This window comes from Micropterus salmoides, unplaced genomic scaffold, assembly GCF_014851395.1.
Source record: "Micropterus salmoides isolate LMB-PRFRI ecotype aquatic unplaced genomic scaffold, ASM1485139v1 Ms_hic_scaffold_18, whole genome shotgun sequence".
Classification (NCBI taxonomy): Eukaryota; Metazoa; Chordata; class Actinopteri; order Centrarchiformes; family Centrarchidae; genus Micropterus; species Micropterus salmoides.
Genome location: NW_024040928.1, coordinates 24,161,262 through 24,186,136, shown reverse-complemented (window position 1 = coordinate 24,186,136; position 24,875 = coordinate 24,161,262). Strand labels below are relative to the sequence as shown.

The 24,875-nt window shown below is 38.4% G+C and overlaps 1 protein-coding gene across 6 annotated transcripts in view; it reads right to left on the bottom strand.

Annotated features, from left to right (window-relative positions):
• fam184a (family with sequence similarity 184 member A) overlaps window positions 1-24,875 on the bottom strand; it is a 144,262-nt gene that overhangs the window by 59,770 nt on the left and 59,617 nt on the right. For all 6 annotated transcript variants that reach the window (XM_038727525.1, XM_038727529.1, XM_038727526.1 and 3 more), the window contains exons 7-11: window positions 20,996-21,131; window positions 19,068-19,249; window positions 12,547-12,732; window positions 1,576-1,698; window positions 149-310 (exon numbers count right to left, since the gene is read on the bottom strand). In XM_038727525.1, coding sequence (XP_038583453.1) covers window positions 149-310; window positions 1,576-1,698; window positions 12,547-12,732; window positions 19,068-19,249; window positions 20,996-21,131 — 789 coding nt within the window. The remainder of the gene's footprint in view (window positions 1-148; window positions 311-1,575; window positions 1,699-12,546; window positions 12,733-19,067; window positions 19,250-20,995; window positions 21,132-24,875) is intronic.

The window sequence follows — 24,875 nt, the reverse complement described above, 5'->3', positions numbered from 1 at the left end:
CTATTAGAAAAAAACAGCATAGCTACTTTTTAATGAAAACTAATTATTTCCTCACTTTTCCAAAGGAGTGTTTCAGAGTTAAAACCTGGGGTATAGGAATGCTTTATATCATATTAATAAACAAATGTGCCTGTTTGTATGTGCTGACCTGCAATGCGGTCAGCAGATTGCTGGTCTCTCTCAGTCGGGCCCTGGTAGCGTCCAGTTCCTCCAGCAGTTTGTCCTGCGCCTCCTTCAGTGTGGAGATCTGTCCCTCAGCTGTTCCGATGTTCTGCTCCCCCTGCTGCACCTCCTCCTGCAGCCGTGTCACCTGCGGGAAAGAGAGACGGACAGAGAGGCTAAACCATGTTCACAACCTCCATTCTGTGGCTCTTCAGACTGTATTTCAGTGTGGCAGCAACCCTGAAACTACATCAGCATTTTATGCTCAGTGAGGTGGAATTTCCATCAAAAATGCATTCAATAACCATTTCTATTTCTGATTTTTAAATGAGCCTGGAATATATACACTTTTTTTGCTAACGTGGCAACACAGTTTTGGAATTCATCAGTTATTAATTTACCTCGATGTTGAAAGAAAAGTACAACTTAGAAAATGTGTGCATGGAGCGCAGCCATAAACACTCAACACTAAAGAATAACCCTGGGACGGGAAACAAAAACGCTTTAACATACATGAACAACAACATTGACTAAAACCTCACATACTCTCATTAAGTTTTAAACTAAACAGAAAATTATTTCAATTGAGTAAAAACAACCAACATTAATGATGGATAAATGAATAAGCAGCCAGCATCTGCATTTAAAAAGCTTGCACCAAAAATATCTGCAGAAAGTAACACATAGCAGGAACAGGGGCATCATACCTCAGCAGGAAAACATTCATTCATTCAAGATCACTTTCAATCATTTCTCTCTAAAAGAAGTTGGACTAAAGTTGGACTGAGTTGTTCGGGTCATTGCCAGTAAAAGACTTTGAGCTATGGGGGTTTAAAATGGTTATCAATAATATAATTTGTGTAATATAAAAAGGGTCGCTTGTAGTGACAACAGGTCCTCTGCAACATTTGGGATGTTTAATATTTAAAGCTCTTGGGCTATGTTTGGGTTTATACAGTTTATTTTGCATGTAGCTTATCCTAATGCGTCCTTGATGGGAACTGCACATTTGGAAGTGACCCTCAACTCATTATTCAGCTGGTTAATATGACTGCAAAATACTGCTGACTTCATCTTTCAAATGGTAAATACTATTTTACATTCAAGTCACACATAATATTCAGTTTCTCTAGTTTCTGTAACTTTTGGAAGTGACATTAACAAAAAGAAGTTAGGAGCAGTGAGTGAGAAACTCATTACAAATAACACAAACACCAGTTTCCAAAACAATCTGGCAGTTTAGTAGCTATTCTGGAGCTTTCAATCGTATCACATAATCTTTCTCAACATCGACGGTCAAAGGTCAACGACAAGCTTTGAAATTCACCTTTTAAGCCAACAGGCACAAAGTGTTTGGGAAAATAGAAATCTGAACATGTGCAAATCCCATGACAAATAAGCTAAATGTCCTACCTCCTCATTGGCTGCAGTGAGTTTGGCGGTCAGCTCCTCCCTCAGCTCGTCCAGCTGCTGCCTGAGAAGCGTCTTCTGCTCCTCCAGCGAGAGGCGCTCCCTCTCAAACTGCTGCTCCAGCTCCTGTGGAAACCAATCAGAAACACATATCTGTCAAAGCAAGTGAGCAGTAAAAGCCAAAGGGCAGCGACAAAGAACTTCAGAACTTCATATTCTCTGTGCTTAGATCAGTAATTCACATGCATGTGAAACAGTTCCTGTTCTCCGACCAGTAAAGTTCCTGTTCTCCGACCAGTAAAGTTGTGCGCAGTTTATCAGAAGCCAACATTTCATTAGTATTCATGGTGTTTTACATCTGTGGAGATTCTCAGTCATCCAGTTAATAGGATATCTGAAAGAGATGAGTCAAAGGCAGTTGGAATTATTCATGATTCGTTATTAGAACAGATGTGGTTAAATGGCAAAACACACTCAAGACCAAACAGCAAGACCAGTTTCCTTTGACTCGCTGCATTTTAAAGAACATTTTAAAGAACAACCATGACTTTATGAAGCACTTTACCCTTATTATTGTGTTAAACTCGTCATTCTGTATGCCCAATTCATGTTATTCCAAATCAATGCAAGGGGATGTCATTTAATTAATACATTTTGTTCAACACAAATTAAATACAAAGCCTTGCTAGCAGCTCTGTGAGGCTGTACACAGTGGCGTTTGAAGCTAAAGGCTAATGTCAGCATGCTACATGCTCACAATACTGAGATGCTAATATTTTGTAGATAATGTTTCGAATGTTCATCACCTTAGTTGCTAATGGCACTAAATACTAAGTACATCTAAGGCTGATGGGAATCATAAAAAGCAGAGATCAACAAAGTTACTACAATTTACCCTCAGGTGGGCATGAATGCATGTAACAAATTTCATGGCAATGGGAATCCTTCAATAGTTGTTAAGATACACTATATGGACAAAACTACTGAGACACCTACACATTACTTTTATAACATCCCATTCCAAATCCAGAGGCCTTAATATGGAGTTGGTCCCCCCTTTGCAGCTATAACAGTTTCCACTCTTCTAGGAATTTCACTTGTGAGGTCAGACACTGATGTTGGACACGAGGGCCTGGCTCGCAATCTCCGTTCTAGTTCATCCCTAAGGTGTTGGAAAGGGCTCTGAGAGGGCCAGTCAAGTTCTTCCACACCAAACGGGGAAAACCATTTCGTTATGGAGCTGACTTTGTGCATGGGGACATTGTCAAATTGAAAGAGGAAAAGGACAAACACAAACTGGTAGAAGAACTGTTTAAAATTGAATGTTGTAGAATCAAGATTTCCCCTAAGAAAGACCACACCATGAAATACAACCCCTGACAAAAGTATTGGGACAGGGGTGTCCCGGTATTTTTGTCTGTATGGTGTATTTCAGTATGACTAAAGTGGTGGTCCGACATACAGACACATAGCCATAGCAAGGCTCAAAACAGGAAGTAGATGTGTTTCAGGCTGTGCTTTGTGATCCAGTCCAGAATGAAAAGATTGCTTTTAAGACAGAGACAGAAAATGGACATCAACTGTCAGAGTGGTATCCCACTCAGGGCTGGACAGTATGGCCAAACATTATCTCACAATAAAAAGTTTCAAATCTTTTTTTATCGACAATTATCATGATAAATCTCAAATCGTTAATTCTTTAGAGTTTAAAGGCTGATTTTTGCTCCTGAGTGAAAGTTGAAGAAACCTGATGGTTAATTATGGTTTAAACTCTTCTTTATGGTCAACACTTGATGCCAAACAGTGGATCACACAAATCTGAGGTAGAACATTCAAAACAATTATGATTTGTTAACAACTATGCATTAGTAAAATTAAGTAAAAGTGTTTTTCTTTTTCCTCAACAAAATAAATATCTTAATAAAAAATCAATTTATTGGACCAAACATTTATTGAATATTTTTAACAACTGTTATATTGTTATTGAAAAAAAATATTGCGATAATTATTGTTATTGTTTTATTGTCCTGTCATAATCACACTTGTCTTGTAAAAAACAGAACATTTCATATATGTACAGTATTTTCTCAGTTCAGATCCAGGACTTGCCTCCCTTGCTCCTCTTTGTTTGACATTACTCACTTCACTGCACACATCTGTACACATTTCTAAAAATACTTTCAGAAATGTCATTGTCCTTGACAGGGAAGGGAGAAAGAACTTTAGTATTGTTACCAATATAAAGCTTATTATGTCTGCTGATGAATGGAGAACGATTTCTGTTATAGCATACAATGATTGCTGCTTTCCAAGGACAATTAGAGCTGAGGGAAATTGCTGTAATGTCAAATGAAATTCACCACCATTATTCATTACACAGGAGGATAGAGTTTGCAATGCTGAAAAAAAACCATTCAGAGTATTGACTACTTCCTTAGAAATTAATGGAACTCCATAGAAATTCATCTGAATAGAAGAAAGAGCGAAAAATCATAGTAATTCATGTGTAATGGTTCATGACATCTTGCATTTCACCATACGCTAAGGGGGGTCACAGGGTGGAGAAAGTTTCTCTGTTGGCAGGATAATATCTGTGAGAACTGTTCCTCACCTAAACAAATGAATACTGACTGACAGAAATATGCATCTGTTAAACAGTTTGGTATAAACTGGTACGAAGAATCACAGATTCGAATGTTTTACAATGTTATTGACAACTGTTCAAAGCCCACTCCAAGTGATCCAGAGTCTGCAAATGTCAATCTGCTCGAACACTCACACGTCAGCCCACTCCTGTTTTCCCTCTCAACCGGCTCCCTGTGGTTTCTTGCAATAGGTTAACACTCTACCCTAAAAAAATGGGGCCAGTACCTGCCCACCTGCAGGCCACGATGAAACCACAAGTTACATCATGTTCTCTCCGATCTACTGTTGAAGCCTGAAGCCTTCTTCTCCCAGAGGTCATCACAAAGCCTTTCTCTGAGTCTGTTCCTTGCTTGTGGATCTAACTGTGATATTGATTTAGGGCAAAAATCAGAACTCAGAATAACTAACTTAAAAACACTGCTTAGTCTGATAATTAATAAATAAAAAAGAAACTTACAATTGCTAAACATGTCATAGGTCGCACGCCTCTGGAGCAACTAAGGGTTAAGTGTCTTGCTCAGGGACACAATAGCGAATGGGCCACGGTGGGGAATTGAACCCGGGTCTCTCAAACCAAAGGCATAGTCTTATCCATTGCGCCATCATCACCCAGCAGGTAAAACAATATTTTTTTTTACTTGCTGTGCTAACTAAATAACTAACTGCTAGTGTAGATGTAATCTCCTCAGTCCCTTATGCATGGTAACTTCTAGCACTTGCAAAAACATATTATTTTAGCTCTTGGGGCCGCAAAACAAACTGTAAAGAAAACATTGGTATATTATTACTTTGTTATAACATGCTATGGCTAAGGTTTGCTCTCCTTTTAGCTCTGTCTCTTCAGCTTGCTAAATGCTACTTGCTGAATTTGCTTGTGTTGCTGGCAGCATACAGTCGATTTATCGATGTTGATTTTTTTTTCACTGAAGACATTTGCCTGTTGTCATAAAGCTGAGGGGAACTGTAGAGTTAGGTTATAATTCTCTGTGGTTTTGTCACTACAAGCAACCCCTTTTACATTACACATGTTATTTTGATTGATTAATTGTTTGTTAGTGCAGTTTTAAACACCCTGGCCTGCATTTTCTACAATAAATGAAGTACTGTAAATATGTATGGGAAGTTTGACAGAACTATTAAAATGGGAAACCTGTACTCTCGATTTAGCTGAAGCTAGACAAGCCAATCATTTCGGTTATGGTCAGATATAGGATAATATTAATTGTATCAAATTTCTGTCTAGTTCTCTTAATCATAAATACTGACTAAAAAAGCTTCAAGGGCTTGTCCATCTCTTTAAACATTTAGACACTATATGTGTTGTGCTTTAACATTTCATTTGGTCCTATTGGCAAGAATTCCTACCAGTGTTCATTCAGAAAAGGTGAATTTGCACATTCTCAACAATAGTGAGATGCTGTATTATCACTTTTGCATTTTTCACATGTTCAGACACCCAAATCCCAACCATGCAAAATGACAATCATTCAAAGAAAATATGATTCAATGGTTACATCGTATTCTCCTCAAATGTGAAGAATGTAATTTGTGTAAATCTTTTGTATAATGTGATTTCAAGGACATGATAAAAGGAATCGTCTGGCCAATGGTCGATCCCGAAACAGACAAAGTCAAATGGGGAGGAATGTGATATGACACATCAGGATTCCTCTCGTACCTAGCCACTCGATATGAAGCGTGAGACCGAGGTACAGCGCAGACCTATTCATTTAAATTCCAAACCCAGTCTTCTCACAGACAACTCTCATTATAATTTAAAGCGACGAAAGAATAGAGGTGATGAAAGAAAAGATGATTAACTAGACGTGATGCAACTTGGATCAGACAAAAGAGAAGGAGTGATGAAGAACTGAGGGATGAAGCGGCATTTTCATCTCATCAGTCTGTCCTGTGATTTTGCAGAAAAATCTATAAAACTGGAGCAGCAGTGAGTGAATGAGTAACTCCTCCCCGTCACTCTTTCAATCTGGACATTTTTGCACTAACACTGGCAGCATAATCATGAACAGGGGTGAACAGAGGCAAAATATTGTGCATTTCAGAACACAGTGGGAGGGAATATGAGACCCTGAAAAACCACACAGGGCCACAGAGGACGACGTCTGCATATGGAATGCATATCTAATAACAACGGAAATGCATAACGCTCTCCTCTTAATGTAGCTGTCAGCTCCGATCGGGGCTACCGTGGAATATCATTTAAAACACGTCCTCATTATGCAACTTTGATGCAAGAGAGTACTTGATCACTTGCTTTCACATGGCTGTGTATGACTGGAATAAAGGACTCTGTGGAGATTAGGCATCATCACAAGGCTATTTCAGGCTGGTGGAACTTCACGGCTCAGCTGCAGTCAAATTAGTGGTAGGCTGTGGTCTGGAACAGCTAAACCTTATAGGCTCATTAAAGTCCCAGGGCCCTGGTTGTAATCCTTGGGGGCAATTTCACTGCCTCATATCAGACACAAGAGATATTGTGATACTGGAATATGAGTATTTGGTACTATCTGAACACACATCACAGGTACTTGATTTCTGAGGAGCTGTAGTCAGAGTGGTGCAGGTTGTTTGGTTGAAGCAATTGTGGTCAGAGGGAGTGGGACCCAAAAATTAAACTGCACTTATTTATACAGTAAATATCAATATCCTTTACCAATCCCATATCATCTCGTATTAATATCTGTAACAGACTATGCTTTTGAGTTTTGTTCCTCCCAAACTTTGGAACGCTCATCCCTTTGGACTTCATTTTTTTCACTACACTGTGGACAACTTTAAAAAGCAGTTATATTTTGTATTTTTTTTTCATTTATTTCTATTTTAATTTATCAATATTTTAAACACGCAAGTGCTTTACACGGGCACAGAGATGCATTAGAAACAGATAAAAAAAACCCCACCAGAATAAAATCAATAAACACTGAATAAAATGAGATAAAATTAAATAAAATACACCAGAAATACAGTTAAAGTGCAGTAATAAGTTGTAATTTTCTCTAAATGCAACAAGGAAATAGAGAGACCAGTAAATCAAAGGTACTGAAACGTTTTTTTTAATTTAAATTAAAAGTCGCTGGAGTTTACTCTTCTTGAGTCTGTATTTTATGTCTGTCGCCTTATTATTATTTTTTATTGTGAAGCTCATCTGAACTCACTTCAGCTGAGGAAGATGGATAAATTTCTCTGGTTCCTGAACAGAAACTCTCGTGTTCTTCCCAAGAGCTAAAAAAGGTAACGGAGTAAAAATATATACCATGGAATATGCAGTAGACAAGCAGCGTAAAAGCGCCATCTAAGAAGTGAGTGTACACTGTATGTATGAGCTTAAGCCCTGTTAGGACCGCCACACTCTGTGCTAAGTAAGTAGCAGTGAAATATTTATACTACAAGTTTTAGACACACACGCACACGCACACACACACACACACACACACGTTGGCTGCCAGAGTCACATCACTCAGCCAACGTTCACATTGATCTCCTTCACCATCACATCATTTTGTCCTAATTTTGATTACTTTACTCACTTTATAGACTGCACTTGCAGTTTTATGTGTAATAAATGTCATCAGCGTTCAAGCAGGACTTTCAATTTAAATCAAAGGGTCCTTAAATGTCAAAAACGTCACACCTTTTTCCAAACCTAAATTTTGGTGCTTAATAGAATTACTCACACAGTCTTCTTGTCTTTATTAACTCTAAAAAGGTGTAATTTAAAGTGACAAATATCAAAATATGTAAAGTCTGTATGTATTAAAACACAGAAAAGTTAAAATTTCTTCATAGATCTTTATACAATTTTTTAAAATTTTAAGATCAGCAGATAAACACATTCTTTTACTGTGCATTTCCAGACTTCCTCATATATGTAGGTAGTGTGTCGACCTAATTAGTACTTTATTGTCTCCTCCTTAACAGCACCATGAAGCAGCGGTGTGTGTTGAACAGTAGGAGTAGCAGTTTTAACATCCCCCCCAAAATAGCACATCAACGTGTCAAGACACTCTTATCACCTCTGTGACTCATCAGGCAGGCACCTTTGTTTTCATTGAGAATTTTTTTTTGTATTTACCCTTTTTTGGATCTCTTTTGTAACATTATATCACTCCTCCAGGTTACTCACATTTCACCCAGCCCAGGTTATGTGAGCTTGGAGGTGTCCTAGATGACATTTATGAGCGCTAAATATAAATGGGCTCCCACGTCAGTAGGCTGCATTTCCTCCTTTGAGTTTGCCAGCTTCTTAGTCACTGTTACAGCTCCTTTTGATGTATTTTAGTCTATAGACAACCTAAACAAACTTCAGATTCTTTGCAGGTATTCATGCTCCTGTCACTTTTTATGCCTACGTGTGATGTAGTATTAATTTTAGACAAGAATATCAATGTGTTTTCTTTTAAATCACACTATGCAGAGAGATTACAAATCCCTAACCTTTATTCAGTATGTTAAAGGGGCTGCCTATTCACTGAGTGATACCACCAGAAATTGTCACAGGTTTGGCTCCTGCAGACGAAGAGCTGATCAGTATTTTTAAAAGTAACAGCTTGTCCGTTTATGATATAATTGCTCTTTTTGCAGTAAAGGTAAAAAACATTACCTTAAAGCCCTCTTATGGTTTTTATAAGCCCACTCGGATATTGAACGGGAAAAGTGAGATAGCTAAATAAAGCTAGAAGGCAAATAAACCACAAAATGACCATATACTGTCGTCTATAAAAATTGTCATAAGCCTAGGGTCCTTTTAAGTGTAATAGATCCTGTCAGTCCATCCATTAAATTCAAGCATTCCCTGAAAAATGTGAACAGTTTCTGCGCTAAAGAAAGTCAAAACCATCAGTCTCTGGATGGTGACACCTTAACTCTCTCGCTCTTGAACCTGTCTCTCCTCATAGTTCAGTAGAAATAAACTTAAAGTGTTTCCATCTCAAGCACAGTTCAGCCGCTCTGAAAGAAGCCCTGCCTGACTCCTCTCACCCTTATGTTAACAGCACGACGATGTCAGTAAAATGAATTTTTGTTTAGACACTTTTAGCTGATATAATGTTATGCTCATACTCATTACAAGACTCTAGTGTGATGAAAGAAAAGCACGAATGTTAGTTTTTTCATGTCAAGGCTACCAACTGAAAAATGCTGGGGGGAAACTAATCTGAGGTGTTTCATAGTGAAAGGTAATACCTGTATTTCTAGGCCAAATTCACTGAATGCCAAGTTCAAAATCCAGTATTTACTTAGACACTGTTACTCATATGAAGGCAGAAAAGCTTTCTCAAAACAAACACTGCTCAAAGCTTCTTTGCAGCAGATGCTATAGTCGGTGAACAATGTAGAATTAGCTTCTTAGGCGGGCTTGTGACCACTTGTCCATTGAAATCCAAGCTTACAGAGTATCTGTGGGAAATTGAATGAGTACGGCTGTCGCCTCTTTAAACAACTTCATAAGCTGCAACAGTAAACAGAAGAGGACGGGGTACTGAGTAAATTTGTATACAAGAAGAAATTTCCGTTATAACCTGTATTTTTAGTGTGGATACCAATGACTGTGTGACAGTGTTTCTACACCTCCATATACAAACCCAAGTTTAGTATACTCAGTGGTATGGTGTTAATTAAATTAAAACATATGCAGACACTGCATGATGTCTGTTACTCATAATGTGCACTCATTCACTAACAAATACAAAACAGACTGCAGCGGCGTGACAGGTCCATATCTATTGGCAGGCAACAAATCCAGAATGCAGAAGGGCTAGAAGAGCAGACTCCTGACTATCACACTGTTCAATTTTATATTTGTCAATAATATCAGCTCTGCTTTCCGACTTTCCGATTTGCAGTGGGTGAGTGGTGTGAACGGGAAGAGTGGAAATGATAAAGGCGTTTTTCAAAGCGTCACATACTTAAAAAGTATTCAGATCCTCGACTGCACTACTTAATTTTTCATATTAACAATGAATCAAATGACTAAATGTGATGTGAAAGGAGTCGCTCATAGTAATAAATCCACTTAGGGCTGCAGCTAACAATGATTTTAGTACTTGAAGCTTCTATAGATTATTTCATCGATTCATCGATGCATCATTTAAGTGTAATTTTGCTTGACGGCGGCAGCGGTGCCTCCCTCCTCGGTAATGGGATCAGCTGTGTACGCTGATAGATGATAGATATTTATTAGTCCTTTCCGTAATTCATAGTGTGCCATACAGCAAACATCAGACCAACAACCAGACAACTACTTTACCAACACAAACATCACCCGAGTGCTTTACAAGTTATACTGAGGTGCAGCTCCCCAACACCCAGTTAACTCATGACTGTGATGTTACAACCCAAACTCACGGCCCAACCGGGAGAACAACAAACGCACGTGTGTACATTTTCACCAGAAGATTGCGGCTTACTTTGGCTAGCTTTCAAACTCAGATTGACATTACAGAGTTGTTGTTTTCTTTTAGCTTGAAATAATCTAAATAACTTTGGACACTTTCTTCTTCGTCCCTCGCTATTTTCTCTCTCTCCCTACACTTATAATCACCATCATAAACACGTGTTGACACAGGTGAGCGCAATATGCAACAGTAATAAATGTCTGTGCGAAACACTGTGCTATATAGTTATATGGATTAAACGAAGCCTCATTGCATTTTAGTAATCAAATTAATCGATTTAATCGATGAATCGTTTCAGCCCTAAAATCCACACACATCTCTGCTGTTCCCTTCAGCTTTAAGCTCATTCTGTGGTTTTACAGCCAACTCTCGAAAGATAATAAGATAATATGTCAAAGTTATCGTCAGTAACACAAAAAAAGATAATTGTCTCTTCAGTTAAAATATCAATACAAGAATGTTGAGGTACTACTTTACTTAAGCATTAACAAGAAAATGTACTTAGCATCGAGATGTTGAGAATGTTGTAGCTGGTCGAGGTGAAGCTAACAGTAACTACTTTTTATGCTGTTAGTTAAATCTATATTAGGATATCATGTTTTATAAGCTGATCACATGATTTGAGGCAATTTTGAAGCTGTAAAGTAATTGGTGACAACAATCAGATAAATTAAGTGTGCTACAAAAATAATTACTTTCCTCTGAACTGTAGTAGAGTCCGCTAACACCAAAAAACAACTGTGGTTTTGTGTTTAAGTTGGTTCAAGTTAGTTAAGATATTGATGTTGCTGGCTAACGGCAACCAGTTGCAAATGTTATTGGTTAAAAAACAATATACTTGTGTGGCTTGCTACTTCTCCAGCTAACGCTGGTACTGGTAACATGTCAAAGTGTTGATATGAGCCTGCAAGAAAAGATGTGCCAGTACAAAGCAAATGTGGAGCGATTTGTTTCTAAAACCATTAGTTATGCAAAGGCAGCCAACTAGACTAGCATGGATCTGGCATTGTTCGCTCTGTAACGTAACGGTCTAACTGTTAAACTAAAGCGTGGCAACAATCTAACTTATAATACTCAGTCTAGCTCACTAACCGCTTTCGTTACCATCAAATACAATTAGCTTTGCTGACATTGCTGAGCCTCTCTGATAAAAGATACACAAATAATTATTCAAAGAGCTGGCAGGCTGGCTAATGTAGACGTGTCATGTCAGCTAAATGCAGTCAATGTAAGTTATCATGCAACGTGGATGCCCAGCATTTTGTGTTATGCTGTCTCTGGTATTTGGGATTCTGTTTCGGCTCGCTAATTAGTTCAAGCACACGCTTGGGAAGGTATTGGTTGCAATCTGAAACCTTGAAGGCCATTGAAAACTACACATGGCCCCTTTAACTAATACTGTACCCCATGTACTTTGTTACTTTCTACCTCCACAAACAGAGTAATACTTCTAATAAGTTTTGGGAGAAAAAGCTTCCCAAGGACACCATCTTTACGGCTTGAGATGAGCCCCGAGCTTAGTGATGCAGGATCAATTAAAACATGCAGCTGTTCATTTTCCTCCGGCTTTGAGCAATAAACGCTGATTACACAAGTTGCAGCAATCTGAAAATTAATCTTAAGGATTTTCATACACTGTGCCTGGCGAACTCACCATCTGATGCACACTCTGTTGGACATATTGTTATCTAGTATTCTTCCATGGATTCTTTTGTTTTCATCAAAGTAGAAACAACAAAACTTTATGACCGCGTGTCAGATGAATGAAGGGTTCATAATCACCAGCTGTGGCCAGGAAGAGCCCCCATCAAGTTTAGATTTTTATCATATTGGATTATCCATAAAGCTCCATCATCAGCCCTGTATATTGATCTAACCTTGGAGTCCATGAAAAGATGTATGAGAAAGTACTCACAGCCAGCAGGCGGTTCTTGTCCTTCTCGGCATTGTTGAGTGCATTCTCCAGGGTCACTCTGTGTTTCTTGGAGACTTCCTCCAGAGCTCGAGCCTGGCTCTCCTTCATCTGGTTAGCCTCCTCTTCGCATCGAGCTCGCATATTGTTCATTTCCTTATCGTGGGACGTCTTCTCCTCACGCAGGGTCTGAGAAAAAAAGAAGATACATAATATGCATGCAAACACATTTAAAATAGACTCAAAGGTGAATGTTACGACAGACGATGCACACACAGAGCTCCGGCATTCACACCATATGCTGTATTATTCAGCCATATTGCCAGTGTTTACTAAGTGACAGCCAAGGAATCAATCTTGCATTCTGTCTGAAATTTTCTATCTGGATCTCTCTACTTTTCCATCTTTTTCACCACTTCACATTCATATTTGTTATTCCTAAAGCACCAAAACAACAACAGGCTGAAAACAGAAGATTTTGTAGAACACTTCATGAGGGATTATTGAAAATGTGGTTATTGATTATGGAAATATATAGCCTATAATCAGTCGACCCTACCATCATTCTGATTCTAGATGGGAGTCCTGGTGCAAGTCTGTCTTTGTCTTCAGCATCAGGAGTGACAGATTGAGTTAACTGACCTTTCCCCGACCCTCTTAGGTAATGTTGATACGCCTGTCAAGCTGATAATGGTGGCACAAATTTTTTAAAGAATGGTTTTGATCTTACAAAATAAAGAGACAAAAGCAGACTTCTAATTTCTAGCCGCCAACCGTCAGTTTTGTTGTTTTATCTGCAGCAGATTTCATCAGCTGTAGCTAGTTGGCTAATTAACGCTAACGTTTGTGAGTTGGTTGAAAAGATTGAGGCTAAAGTTACGTGTCCCAGGCAAAAAGTCCTCATCCTCGCAAGTTATTGATCCCTGTAAGACGTGTAAAATGAGCACGATTTCTCTTCATTAAGCTAATAACATTATAGTACAGTGTTAAAAATACAAATGTTGTTACATTTTGTTTTGTTCTAACATAAAGCTGTTTGGATGCTAAATATATGAAAACATATTTAGACAAACAACACAAAGATTAGACCTTTGGTTAATTCTTTGTTTTTTCCAAAACAGCATGTTTCACATATATTTGAGAAAGGGCTTTGAGAATGATAACTAACATGTTTGACAAATTTAAGGTAACAATACTGGCAAGGGTTGCTGCAGTGAAAATTTACAATAACTCCAATAAAGAACAGGACAGAGCAGCAAATATTAGTGAAATGAATATGTCAATGTCAATACTGACCTGCAATCCCACAAACAAATACTGCAATTAGCTAATGATATGCCAACTCTTTGCCTTGGAAGTAATGCTGTGTTACTACTGTACGTATTAAGCTAGTAAGCCAGGTATGATAATGTTTGCAGCTTCTATTATCATATGTTACCAGAGGCCCATGCACGAGCAGATATCAAATATAGATAGGCCTGATGAGCCTATGATTGGACAATCACTATTTGTGGGAATGGTGATGATTTAAAGCATGCTGATGAGTTTGAATTGATTGCGTTTGTAGATTGTAGAAGTACAAGGAGTGGTAGCTGAATCAGAAGACAGCTGCTTCATAGATTTTAAACTGAAGGGATAAAAGAGGAAAGTGGTAAAATATAGGAATGGATAACAGCCAAAAGATGAGGCATGTAGAGGGCATAGAGGAGACAGTCCTGTTGATTTAAGTCGTTACCAAGCTTCATATATTCTGTGACAGACAGATGAGCAGACAGGCAAGAACACATTTCATCAATACCAAGCAACAGTGCACTGGGTTTGCCATTGGAATAGCATGAATCAAGGCTAACCAAAAAAATCCAACAACAAACAACTCATTTGTAGCCCATCTACTTTGGGTTTAATTAGGGGAACAGCTGTTTTTTCATTGCATGGGTTTAACAAAATTTTAATTAGCCAAACTTTGCCAAAAAAGCCACATGGGAACAGTAATATCCATTACTTGAGCTGGCATTAGGCACATTAAAAGACTCCTAAAGTAAGCCAAGAAACTCTTGTGAGAACATTTCCTGTTAAAGTGTATACGATTATCTGACTACTAATGAGATTTAAAATCAGTTGAAGATTTGTTGTTTTCTCAGTATCTGTGTTTTACAATATGCTATTGGTACTCTGATGACATGTTTTTTGTGCATAAAGATGCAAGTCTTTGCTTTAAGACAGATTTAGATTCTTCAGGTTTCTGCAGCAGTACTTTTTGGATGAGGTGTTAAAATAAAAAGGTATGAAAAAAGGAATATCATCAAAAAGTTGATTTATTTCAGTAATTCCATTCAAAAAGTGAAAATTGGATATTATATTTATTCATTACACACAGACTGATATATTTCATATGTTTATTTCATTTAATTGTGATGATTAAAACTGACAACTAATGAAAATCCCGAATTTAGTATCTCTGAAAATTAGAATATTACTTAAGACCAATACAAAAAAAGGATTTTTAGAAATGTTGGCCAACTGAAAAGTATGAACATGAAAAGTATGAGCATGTACAGCACTTAATACCTAGTTGGGGCTCCTTTTGCCTGAATTACTACAGCAATGCGGCGTGGCATGGAGTCGATCAGTCTGTGGCATTGCTCAGGTGTTATGAGAGCCCAGGTTGCTCTGATAGTGGCCTTCAGCTCTTCTGCATTGTTGGGTCTCGCGTATCGCATCTTCCTCCCATAGATTTTCTATAGGGTTAAGGTCAGGTGAGTTTGCTGGCCAGTTAAGAACAGGGATACCATGGTCCTTAAACCAGGTACTGGTAGTTTTGGCACTGTGTGCAGGTGCCAAGTCCTGTTGGAAAATGAAATCTGCATCTCCATAAAGTTGGTCAGCAGCGGGAAGCATGAAGTGCTCTAAAACTTCCTGGTAGACGGCTGCGTTGACCTTGGACCTCAGAAAACATAGTGGACCAACACCAGCAGATGACATGGCACCCCAAACCATCACTGACTGTGGAAACTTTACACTGGACTTCAAGCAACGTGGATTCTGTGCCTCTCCTCTCTTCCTCCAGACTCTGGGACATTGATTTCCAAAGGAAATGCAAAATTTCTTGTTCAAGAGTGGCTTGACACAAGTAATGCGACAGCTGAAACCCATGTCTTGCATACGTCTGTGCGTGGTGGTTCTTGAAGCACTGACTCCAGCTGCAGTCCACTCTTTGTGAATCTCCCCCACATTTTTGAATGGGTTTTGTTTCACAATCCTCTCCAGGGTGCGGTTATCCCTATTGCTTGTACACTTTTTTTCTACCACATCTTTTCCTTCCCTTCGTTTCTCTATTAATGTGCTTGGACACAGAGCTCTGTGAACAGCCAGCCTCTTTAGCAATGACCTTTTGTGTCTTGCCCTCCTTGTGCAAGGTGTCAATGGTTGTCTTTTGGACAGCTGTCAAGTCAGCAGTCTTCCCCGTGATTGTGTAGCCTACAGAACTAGACTGAGAGACCATTTAAAGGCCTTTGCAGGTGTTTTGAGTTAATTAGCTTATTAGAGTGTGGCACCAGGTGTCTTCAATATTGAACCTTTTCACAATATTCAAATTTTCTGAGATACTGATTTGGGGATTTTCATTAGTTGTCAGTTTTAATCATCACAATTAAATGAAATAAACATATGAAATATATCAGTCTGTGTGGAATGAATGTATACACTATACAAGTTTAACTTTTTGAATGGATTTACTGAAATAAATCAACTTTTTGATGATATTCTAATTATAGCACCTGTAGATAATGAATACATGAGCTACATGATCTGAATGCTGAAGGTTCTGGGTTAAAACTATAATGTTTTTAGGGTTAAATTACTGACATGATACGAAGGAAAGTAATTGCCTGGTCATGCATTATACTAAATGCACTAATTTTGGATTAAATCTCTGGCATGCTGTGGTGAATCTTGTATGGCAAACACTTCCTTTATCAATTGATAAACTCAAATAGAGGCTGCAGATCTTTACAACTGGGTCCTGAAACAGCACATTAACAATCAAATCAATATAAAATACACAGCAGACTGTCCTGAAACATGCACAGTCTATATATTTAATTTAGCCTATTATATATATAAACTAGTGAGTATTAGGCAGATTATGGAATATATCAAACATGGGCAACTGCATGAAAACAACTTTAATTTCCTACCTGGGTTGCAATCATATTGGTGTGCACTAATTGCTTCAAACTGTTTTGGAAATCTATCAAGAAAAGTCCATCAAACCGTTCAAACTGAAATCTGGCCAAATCTACCTGAGGGGGAAAACATCTCCACAGCGTGAGATGAACAACAGGGCATGAAAACAACCCAGGAGGTTAATTCCTCCTTTTGCTGAGACAGGACAATGAGAAAAAGGCTCTAAGGAAAACAAAACATACTTGAGGAAAACACAAAGCTAATAAGAGAGAAGGGAAAAGCAAACTAAGCCCCCACGTTAATGTAACTACTTGGCCACAACTTTCTATAATCAAGTGAGACCACTAACATTATCGGAAATGTTACTTAGTTTCCTAGTTTGCTTATATTGCTTATTTTCAAACACAATTAATCTCAAAAGCATTAATTAATGCAAAGAGGCTGGAAAACACAATCTGCCACAAAAAAACCCCACTTTGATATTACTAGATTTGTTTTTTAAGTTTAACGATAGATAAGGGCTAGAAAACCCCCAGCAACACTACTTTCACCAACAGCAACAGATGACAGTGAAATCAGTTGAGCACTGAGGGGCGTTGCTGCTACCATAACAGAAAAGTGCTGTAAAGTTTATGTGGTGCGAGATCCTCTATTATCCCGAGGAAGACATTCAATTTCACAGCAGCCTTGCCCAGGGGGAGAACTCTCCCAGCTCCCTGAGGATTACAATGCACAAATGTCAGAGATAAAGGGAAGGGAAAACACACATGAAGCAGCAACACTTGACATTTACTGTCGTCTGTGGTTGGTCTGCTGACTACACTGTTCCTTAAATCATCTGACCTTTAAGTTTCTTGGTTTTTAAAAAGAGGAGCAGTTTGCCTTATTTTTTTTCAAAGTTAGTAAATGCAGCGATCGACAGTTTTGACTCTTTCAACAGTTTGATGATTACAGGTCAATTTTTGCTCCCTTTTTGCTCTTAAGGCAAAACGTTGTTGCATTTCAGATAGCTAAAGAAAGACAGGAAGATAGAAAAGGAGCGGGAGTCGTTATGCATTCTATACAGCTACTGTATATGCTCATGAATTAACATTTTGTGTTCTCTATACTTCCTGAAATATATCAATAATTCAAGTCAAACAGTCCTTTTACATCTACAAAGACTGGCCTTAGGGAAAACATCAACCTCACAAGAGTGCACAGGGGGATGACTGTCTCTGTAAAGTCACAGAAATGTCAGTGTTGCGAAACAAAAATGAAATACCAAACAGAATTGAAGAAATAAATCAAGTTTTCCTCTTCTTTTGGGGGGGAAGTACTTTATATATTAGAATTGCTTCATAGCCCCAACAAATTGTCTACTTTTGGGCTTTTTTAAAAGGCTGAATTTTGTTTACTGAAGTGTTTCAAGGAAAACAAGCCTGCAGCCCGTGTTTAGTTCAAACGTATCCTAGTTATAACACAAATTATTACTAAGCTGTGATTTATACATTACTAAAATAAAAATGGTTGCACCACGGAGTCAAGTAACAACATTACTCTAACAAGTAACAACTAAATAATTACACATGCCCCAGGGTAGGTGTAAATTATAAAATATCACATAATTATACTCACTAATGGTAAAACTGCTGTTTTTCTGCCACACAGCATTATTTTTCATTAAATTGCATGCTATTTTGTGCCAGTCTCAATCTAGCTTTACTATGATGTACTACAATGCCAAGTGAGAAAGCCAGAAAGCTAATGCGCATAGTAACCATGACGGTGGAACTCTATGTTTGATTGTTGATTGGCCACTTGCCAAGTTTACTTTATATCTAACCTACGGTAGAGAACTTACACATAGCCAGTGAAACCCAGTGCTCATCATCAAGAAGAAACTGAGCTCCATTAAGTTCACAAGGAAAAGACAGATAATACAAATATACTGCTTGAAATAACAAATCTCCTCATCTTTAATGTGACAATCACAAGCATGGAGAAAGATATAATCACTTCAAGCAAGAGGACCAATATTAATACATTTTGTGGTCTTTAAAGTTCTACAATAATAAAATTGATGCTAATAACTTGTTTTGATTTTTCTTGGTGATATAAAGTGTCGTGTTTTATATGCAAGGCCCTCTTCTCCAAAATATAAGGAGAGAATGTTTTACTAACTATATTTGAAGGACAAAAAAAAACTGGTTAGGAGCAAAGTCGACCAAAAACTTGAGTTACAGCATCTTGATGACTTATTGGTTATTCATAACAGTGTTATTCCAGTCTGAAGTGAATACAAATGACACCACACCAACACACACACACACACAACGCACACACACACACACACGGACCTTCTCCAGGGACTGGAGCTGTTGTTTCTGTCTTTCATCCAGGGCCTGACACTGGCTCTGCAGGGACTCCCTCTCTTCTTCCATTCTCAGCACTTTGTCCTTGAGCCGGCTCCGCTCATTGTCCAGGTCCCTGATGGCTGCTTCCTGGGTCATCTGGGTGGCCTGCAGGCTGCTTATCTGACCTATGACAGGACAGAGCCGACAGGCGTGAGGCGAATGCAAGTAGTAGAGCGATGTCATCTGCATATTGTCATTCTTGCTGATGCAACACATGTGCTAAGTAAACTAGTGTCAGCAAACTTTACATTTTAACTTAGTTTTGGATTTTCAATGAGTTTTATCATTTCAGTAAATTTACTGAATTACCATTTTCTTTAACCTCACTCATTCGGCCTGACATTGTTTTCATGTTATTCAATAGATTGTTTTGGATGACAGGTATTTTCTAACCAATCAGTTAACCAATCAGTAAGGAAGTATCCATCCTGACACTGTCATTTCCAGTCAACACTGAAGCTGTGTTAGCAGTTGCTAGTAGAAGGAAATGTTATGCTTTGCAGCAAAATCAAAGAATATTAAGGTTTAAGAGTTTCTGTACATTGATAAACAACAACCTCTACAGCTGCATCATTCTCATCCATGCTCATCACCATATTTATTTATTTATTTTTATGTCATTAGTTTTCATGACTTTACTTAGGTAGCTAGCTATTTGAATCACTGAACAAATCTGAGATGTGGTCAGCAATTCCGAGGTTTGAAACCAGGCTAAAATATACTAGCCTTAAAAGATAATTACAGTTTATTACAACTTGGATCTTATTTTTATCATGTTCTGGCCGTTTGTATCAATTATTGTGCTCAGCAAGTCTGATGGGACAAGAAACACAAGTGTTGAGACAATCATTACAAGTTTTAAAGAAGCGTGAATGTTAGACTAATTTATTTTCAAGAGAAAACACTGGTGAACTATAAAATAAATACTCAAACTGTTGATTTTAAACAACCACCAGAGTTTACCAATCAACTTCCTAGTTCAACTTTGACCTACCGTTCTTGCTGCAGTTCTGCACACCTCTGAGCAATGAGGGATCATTACCAGTGTTACAGGTAGTTACAAGATAAACCCACTGCTCTGGCCCCGTCAAATACCGATGTTGCCATGGTTCCAAATATTAGCAATTACTTTGGTGAGTACTATGTTATAACCAATGGAAATGATGGCCAACACTATGAATATAAGACCCCAGTTGTAAGAAACTGGAATTTTCCTTTAATATAAGTTAGCACCAACACTTAAAAACCAACCAAAGGAACCAGACACAACCTTTGGTCCCTTTGCAGTTTAAATACATAAGGAGCTGTATCTGCACTACTGTAGGTGTAAATGTGGCAGTCGTATTTACCAGCTGGATCTTATTTGTCTCCCTCACATGCAAGCAGTGGAAAATGACATAACACTCTCACTGGGCACGAGGAGCTTATAGAAGCTAATGGACCGAGGATAATTCTGTACAAAGTTGCTGCTATTGCTCACAGATTTTGGACAGTGATGTCAATGCAACGTTGTTTCACATAGTAGTACTGACGGAGAGACATCACAAGATATTAAACCAGATCCTAACATGCAACCATTTACCCAACGTGAGTGCACAAAAACACACACCGTAAATTGGGCGTAATTGATGTGAGAAGGGTTTCCTCTGCCTCTGAGGGACTAGGAATGCCATTAGCTTAGAAATACAGCATTACGCCATTAAAGCGTTACAGGCCATGATGCCTCAGACAAGATGAGACTAGCTGTTAGTGGATATGTTTGATGTATTTGCATGACAAGCGTCTTGAGGGTAGCTGAGGGGCAAGTATTCACAAGCATTATAAATACAAGTCCACATGAGAAGAGAGAGGAAAGAACTTTAGGGTCTTACTGGCTTTAAGCAGTATTTCAGTCGCTTGCTGCTGAACTCTGTCTCTGGCTGCCTCTAGTTCACACTCGGCTTCCTTCTGACGAATCTCCACAATTTCTGAGTTCTGGGTCACCTCGTCCAGCTGCTTGGTTAAGTCCTGGAGAGGAACAAAATCAACACAGAGTAGATGAGAAGAAAGAAAACTCTAACAGCCATACTTGACTTCCATGAGAGACATATAAAATAACTGAAAACCAGTAAGAGTAAGAGCTTTCATGCTTGATTGTAACCTCTTAATTATTTGTTATTATTGTGAACCAATCAATGTGTGCACATCATAGTCTGATTGTGTCCCATTCTCCTTAAAGGGGCTATAATTCATATTTAAACAATTAATGAAACGGTAACATGAATGTGACAATGAGAAAGGTGTTGAGTATTACGCAAATATACGGCTTGCCTTTATGGAGCTTTATAGTGACTTTCAGCTACTTGTACACTACTTGCACAGCATCAAATGGCAAACAGAGAGCATTTAGCCTCTATAGATCCAGATATTCCCCTCAGGAGTTGGTAGAGACCAAAAACTGAGCTAAAAGAGAATGAATAGAGAATAGGCTAGAATCAGGACTCTACATGAACGATAATGTTGCTCAGCTACTGCTTGATGTGTTCACCATATCATCTGATATGATTTGGTTGGAGTAAAAGTAAATGTTTATCAATTGTCACCTATGTACCAGTTATTTATTGGTTATTAGGCTGTTTAAAGCTGCTGTTTGTCTGCTATTCTGCAATGAGCTATTCTATTTGATACATTCAGACCTCTAATAAATGTATTTTGATTGGTCATACTTTAAAAAGTGCATTGCATCTATACTTGAAGCAATTTAGACACTTCAAGAGACAAATGGAAGTGGAAAAAAATACAGTTCTTGCCTTGGGACAGAAAGGGTTAATATCACAAAAAGAAGTGTAATGAAAATATACAACTGGGACGAAGGAAACATCCACATGCTCCTGATTTATAAATTTTACTTGACAAACAACTGGGAAATGTATGTGTTGCATTGTAGCTGTAAGCCGAAGGGAGTTTTCAGACATTTTGTATCACAGCTAGTTTGTCAAACTTGCAGGGTGAAGCCCATTGGTAACATATTACTAATTCTGAAGATCAAGAATGTAAAAGCTGACTGCTGCTCAATTAATATGAACTGGAGGGATTTGACACGCGCACACACACTAGCACTTACACACAAACACACAGTACAGTAGCTGTGTGATTTAGCACTCTGTAAGAACTCATGAGAGGCCATTTCACATCTTTCAATCCCATCAAACGGCTGCCTCAAACTTAATTACTGCAGCTACGGCTAAGACAAAGAAACCTCAGCATGATAATAACCACTGAGGAGTCACACACAAATTAGACGTGGTGTGTGTGTTTGTGTGTGTGTGTTCTGTCTGTCTTGTACATCTTTGTGAGGTCCAATTTGGGTTTAAGACCTGAAGGGTTACCATTTTGTTTGTTGGAGCATTAAGATTTGACTTTAGGGTTATGGTAATAACTAGATTAAAGTCAGGGTCAGGGTTGGGGTTAAGCGTATAATTGTGATCATAAAGGTTAAAGGAGACCTATTATGCTTTTCCATATTTTATGACTTATCTTAAATGTTACAATGTTGGATGTTCATGTTAAACATGGCCAAAGCTGCAAATAATGAGGTAAAAGTATTTAAAAGAAACCCCTGTGAGCCAAAACATCAGATTTCCTCATGTTCTGAACGTCCTGTTTTCAACAGCTTTTTCTACCAACGGCTCCGTTTGACAACAAACACGGATCTACACGGAGCCGGTATCCCATATATGGTAATTTGCTCCGCACAGCTACGTTCAGTCTGCCTGTACCTTGGCCAATCAGAAGAGAGGTGGGGGGGTTAAAGAGACAGGAGCATCTCCAGCTTGTTTCAGACAGAGGCTGTAATGAAGCCCTACATGAAGGGCCAGTATAAGATAGAAAATGATTTCTTTGAACTTTGAATCATGCAAAGCTGCCATACAGGATAAGATATAGAACTGGAAATGCAGTATAATAGGTCTCTTTTAAGATTATATCATCGACGGTGCTCGCGTGTCCAGTGTATAAACGTGTGTTCTTGTCTGTCTATGTGAGGACTGTCCGTCCCCATCTTGAGGGAGGATTTACAAACAATATTGAAAAGTGAAGATTTTTTTGGAAGTTTAATTAAACATCTACATCATTGTAATGGTTAAAGTTATAATAATGTCATTGAGTGTCTTCACAATTAGAGTTACAATTAAATGGGTATGTTTTGTTCAATCCTTACTTCTTAAGGAGAAGGGTGGTGATGGCGCCATGGATAAGACTATGCCTTTGGTGTGAGAGACCCAGGTTCAACTCCCCACTGCGACCCATCCACCATTGTGTCCCTGTGCAAGACACTTAATCCCTCGTTGCTCCAGAGGCATGCAACCTCTGACACATGTAGCAATTCTAAGTTGCTTTGGATAAAAGCGTCAGCTAAACGAGTAAATGTCTATTAGAGTACAAATAAATACTTTGATTTTTTAAAAAAGGGCTCTGTGTTTTTTAGTAAAACGTTACTCAAACAGGAATACATTCGCTGGAAGTATTTTCAGCTGCAGCTAGGGAACATATTCTCTCAATGGGGGTCCCTACAAGTATAGTGTACAAACTTGTGTGTGTATGTCTGAGGCTGGAGGAGGGGTCAGAATAGTTTAATTAATCGTATCTCTGATGATTTATCTGGGCTAAAAGAGAAACCCCATTGTTGACATTTAGTCATTACCTCTGATTCACCCCTCATTAAAAAAATCACCCACACATGCTCACACACAGAGCCTCTCTTCTGTCAATCATCCTTATTGGACATGGTTGAATTCTGCATTTCCATTTAAATAAAAAAAACCCTTGATAACTGTGCTTTAGATGGTTCATTGTTTTATCTCGATAAAAGCTTCCACCAACCAGTCCGGATAGGCTTAACCTGAGAGTGTAGTATTTAGTCCAGATACAGTGACAGGAGCAATTTAACAGAGCTTCAGTGGAGTATTTCAGTTGGGAAATAATTTGTACATTTTGACTTGCATATTCCTACAGAAGCTTGTGAACAGTAAGCCATTAATTATGTCTGTCTCAGTTACTCCAAGCGATCATTTGCTTGCATTTCTCTGGAGATTTGCCTACTAAATCATAAGCTAAAGGAGAGCACTGAAGCAAGAAGCAGTAGCATCCTGACACCAACCAAGTTCTTTTTACTGGTGTTAAGTCGATATTTGATGCTACCATTTCTACCCATGTAGTGTGCTGGTACAGTAATTAAGCCTCTTGAGACAAGGGAACATTTGATTTGGTGCATTTTGTGAGTTTAAAAATGTAATTCTGCTGGTTACTAAATGCAAGAGGAATAATGGCACATGAGTATTGTCATGATTGAGCCAAAGATTAAAACATCTGCTGTGAGCTTGTTAAGGTTAAATTAAAATCTATTATCTCTCAACAATGAACTCACCGCAGGAGTTGAAGGATTAAGAGATATGTTCAATAGACTCGGGCTGTTATTAAGAGATTATTGCCTTAGCAACAATACAACACCTCAGCTATGAACTGTATGAAAGACTAAAAGAGATCAGGATCAAATTGTTTTTACGTTCTGATATCTGTCTTGAATATCAACTCAAATCAGAGAATCAAGTCAAGGGAAGTTGGTTTCAAGCTCTCTGCTCTGTTGCTCTGTTTTTGTTTCTTTATCTGGGTTACAGTTAATTGCTCTGCTAACTGATGAAATTGTTAACTCCAGGCACACTAACCACTGCTGACCTTGATCATATTATCAGTAACACTGAGAAGGGGGGACCC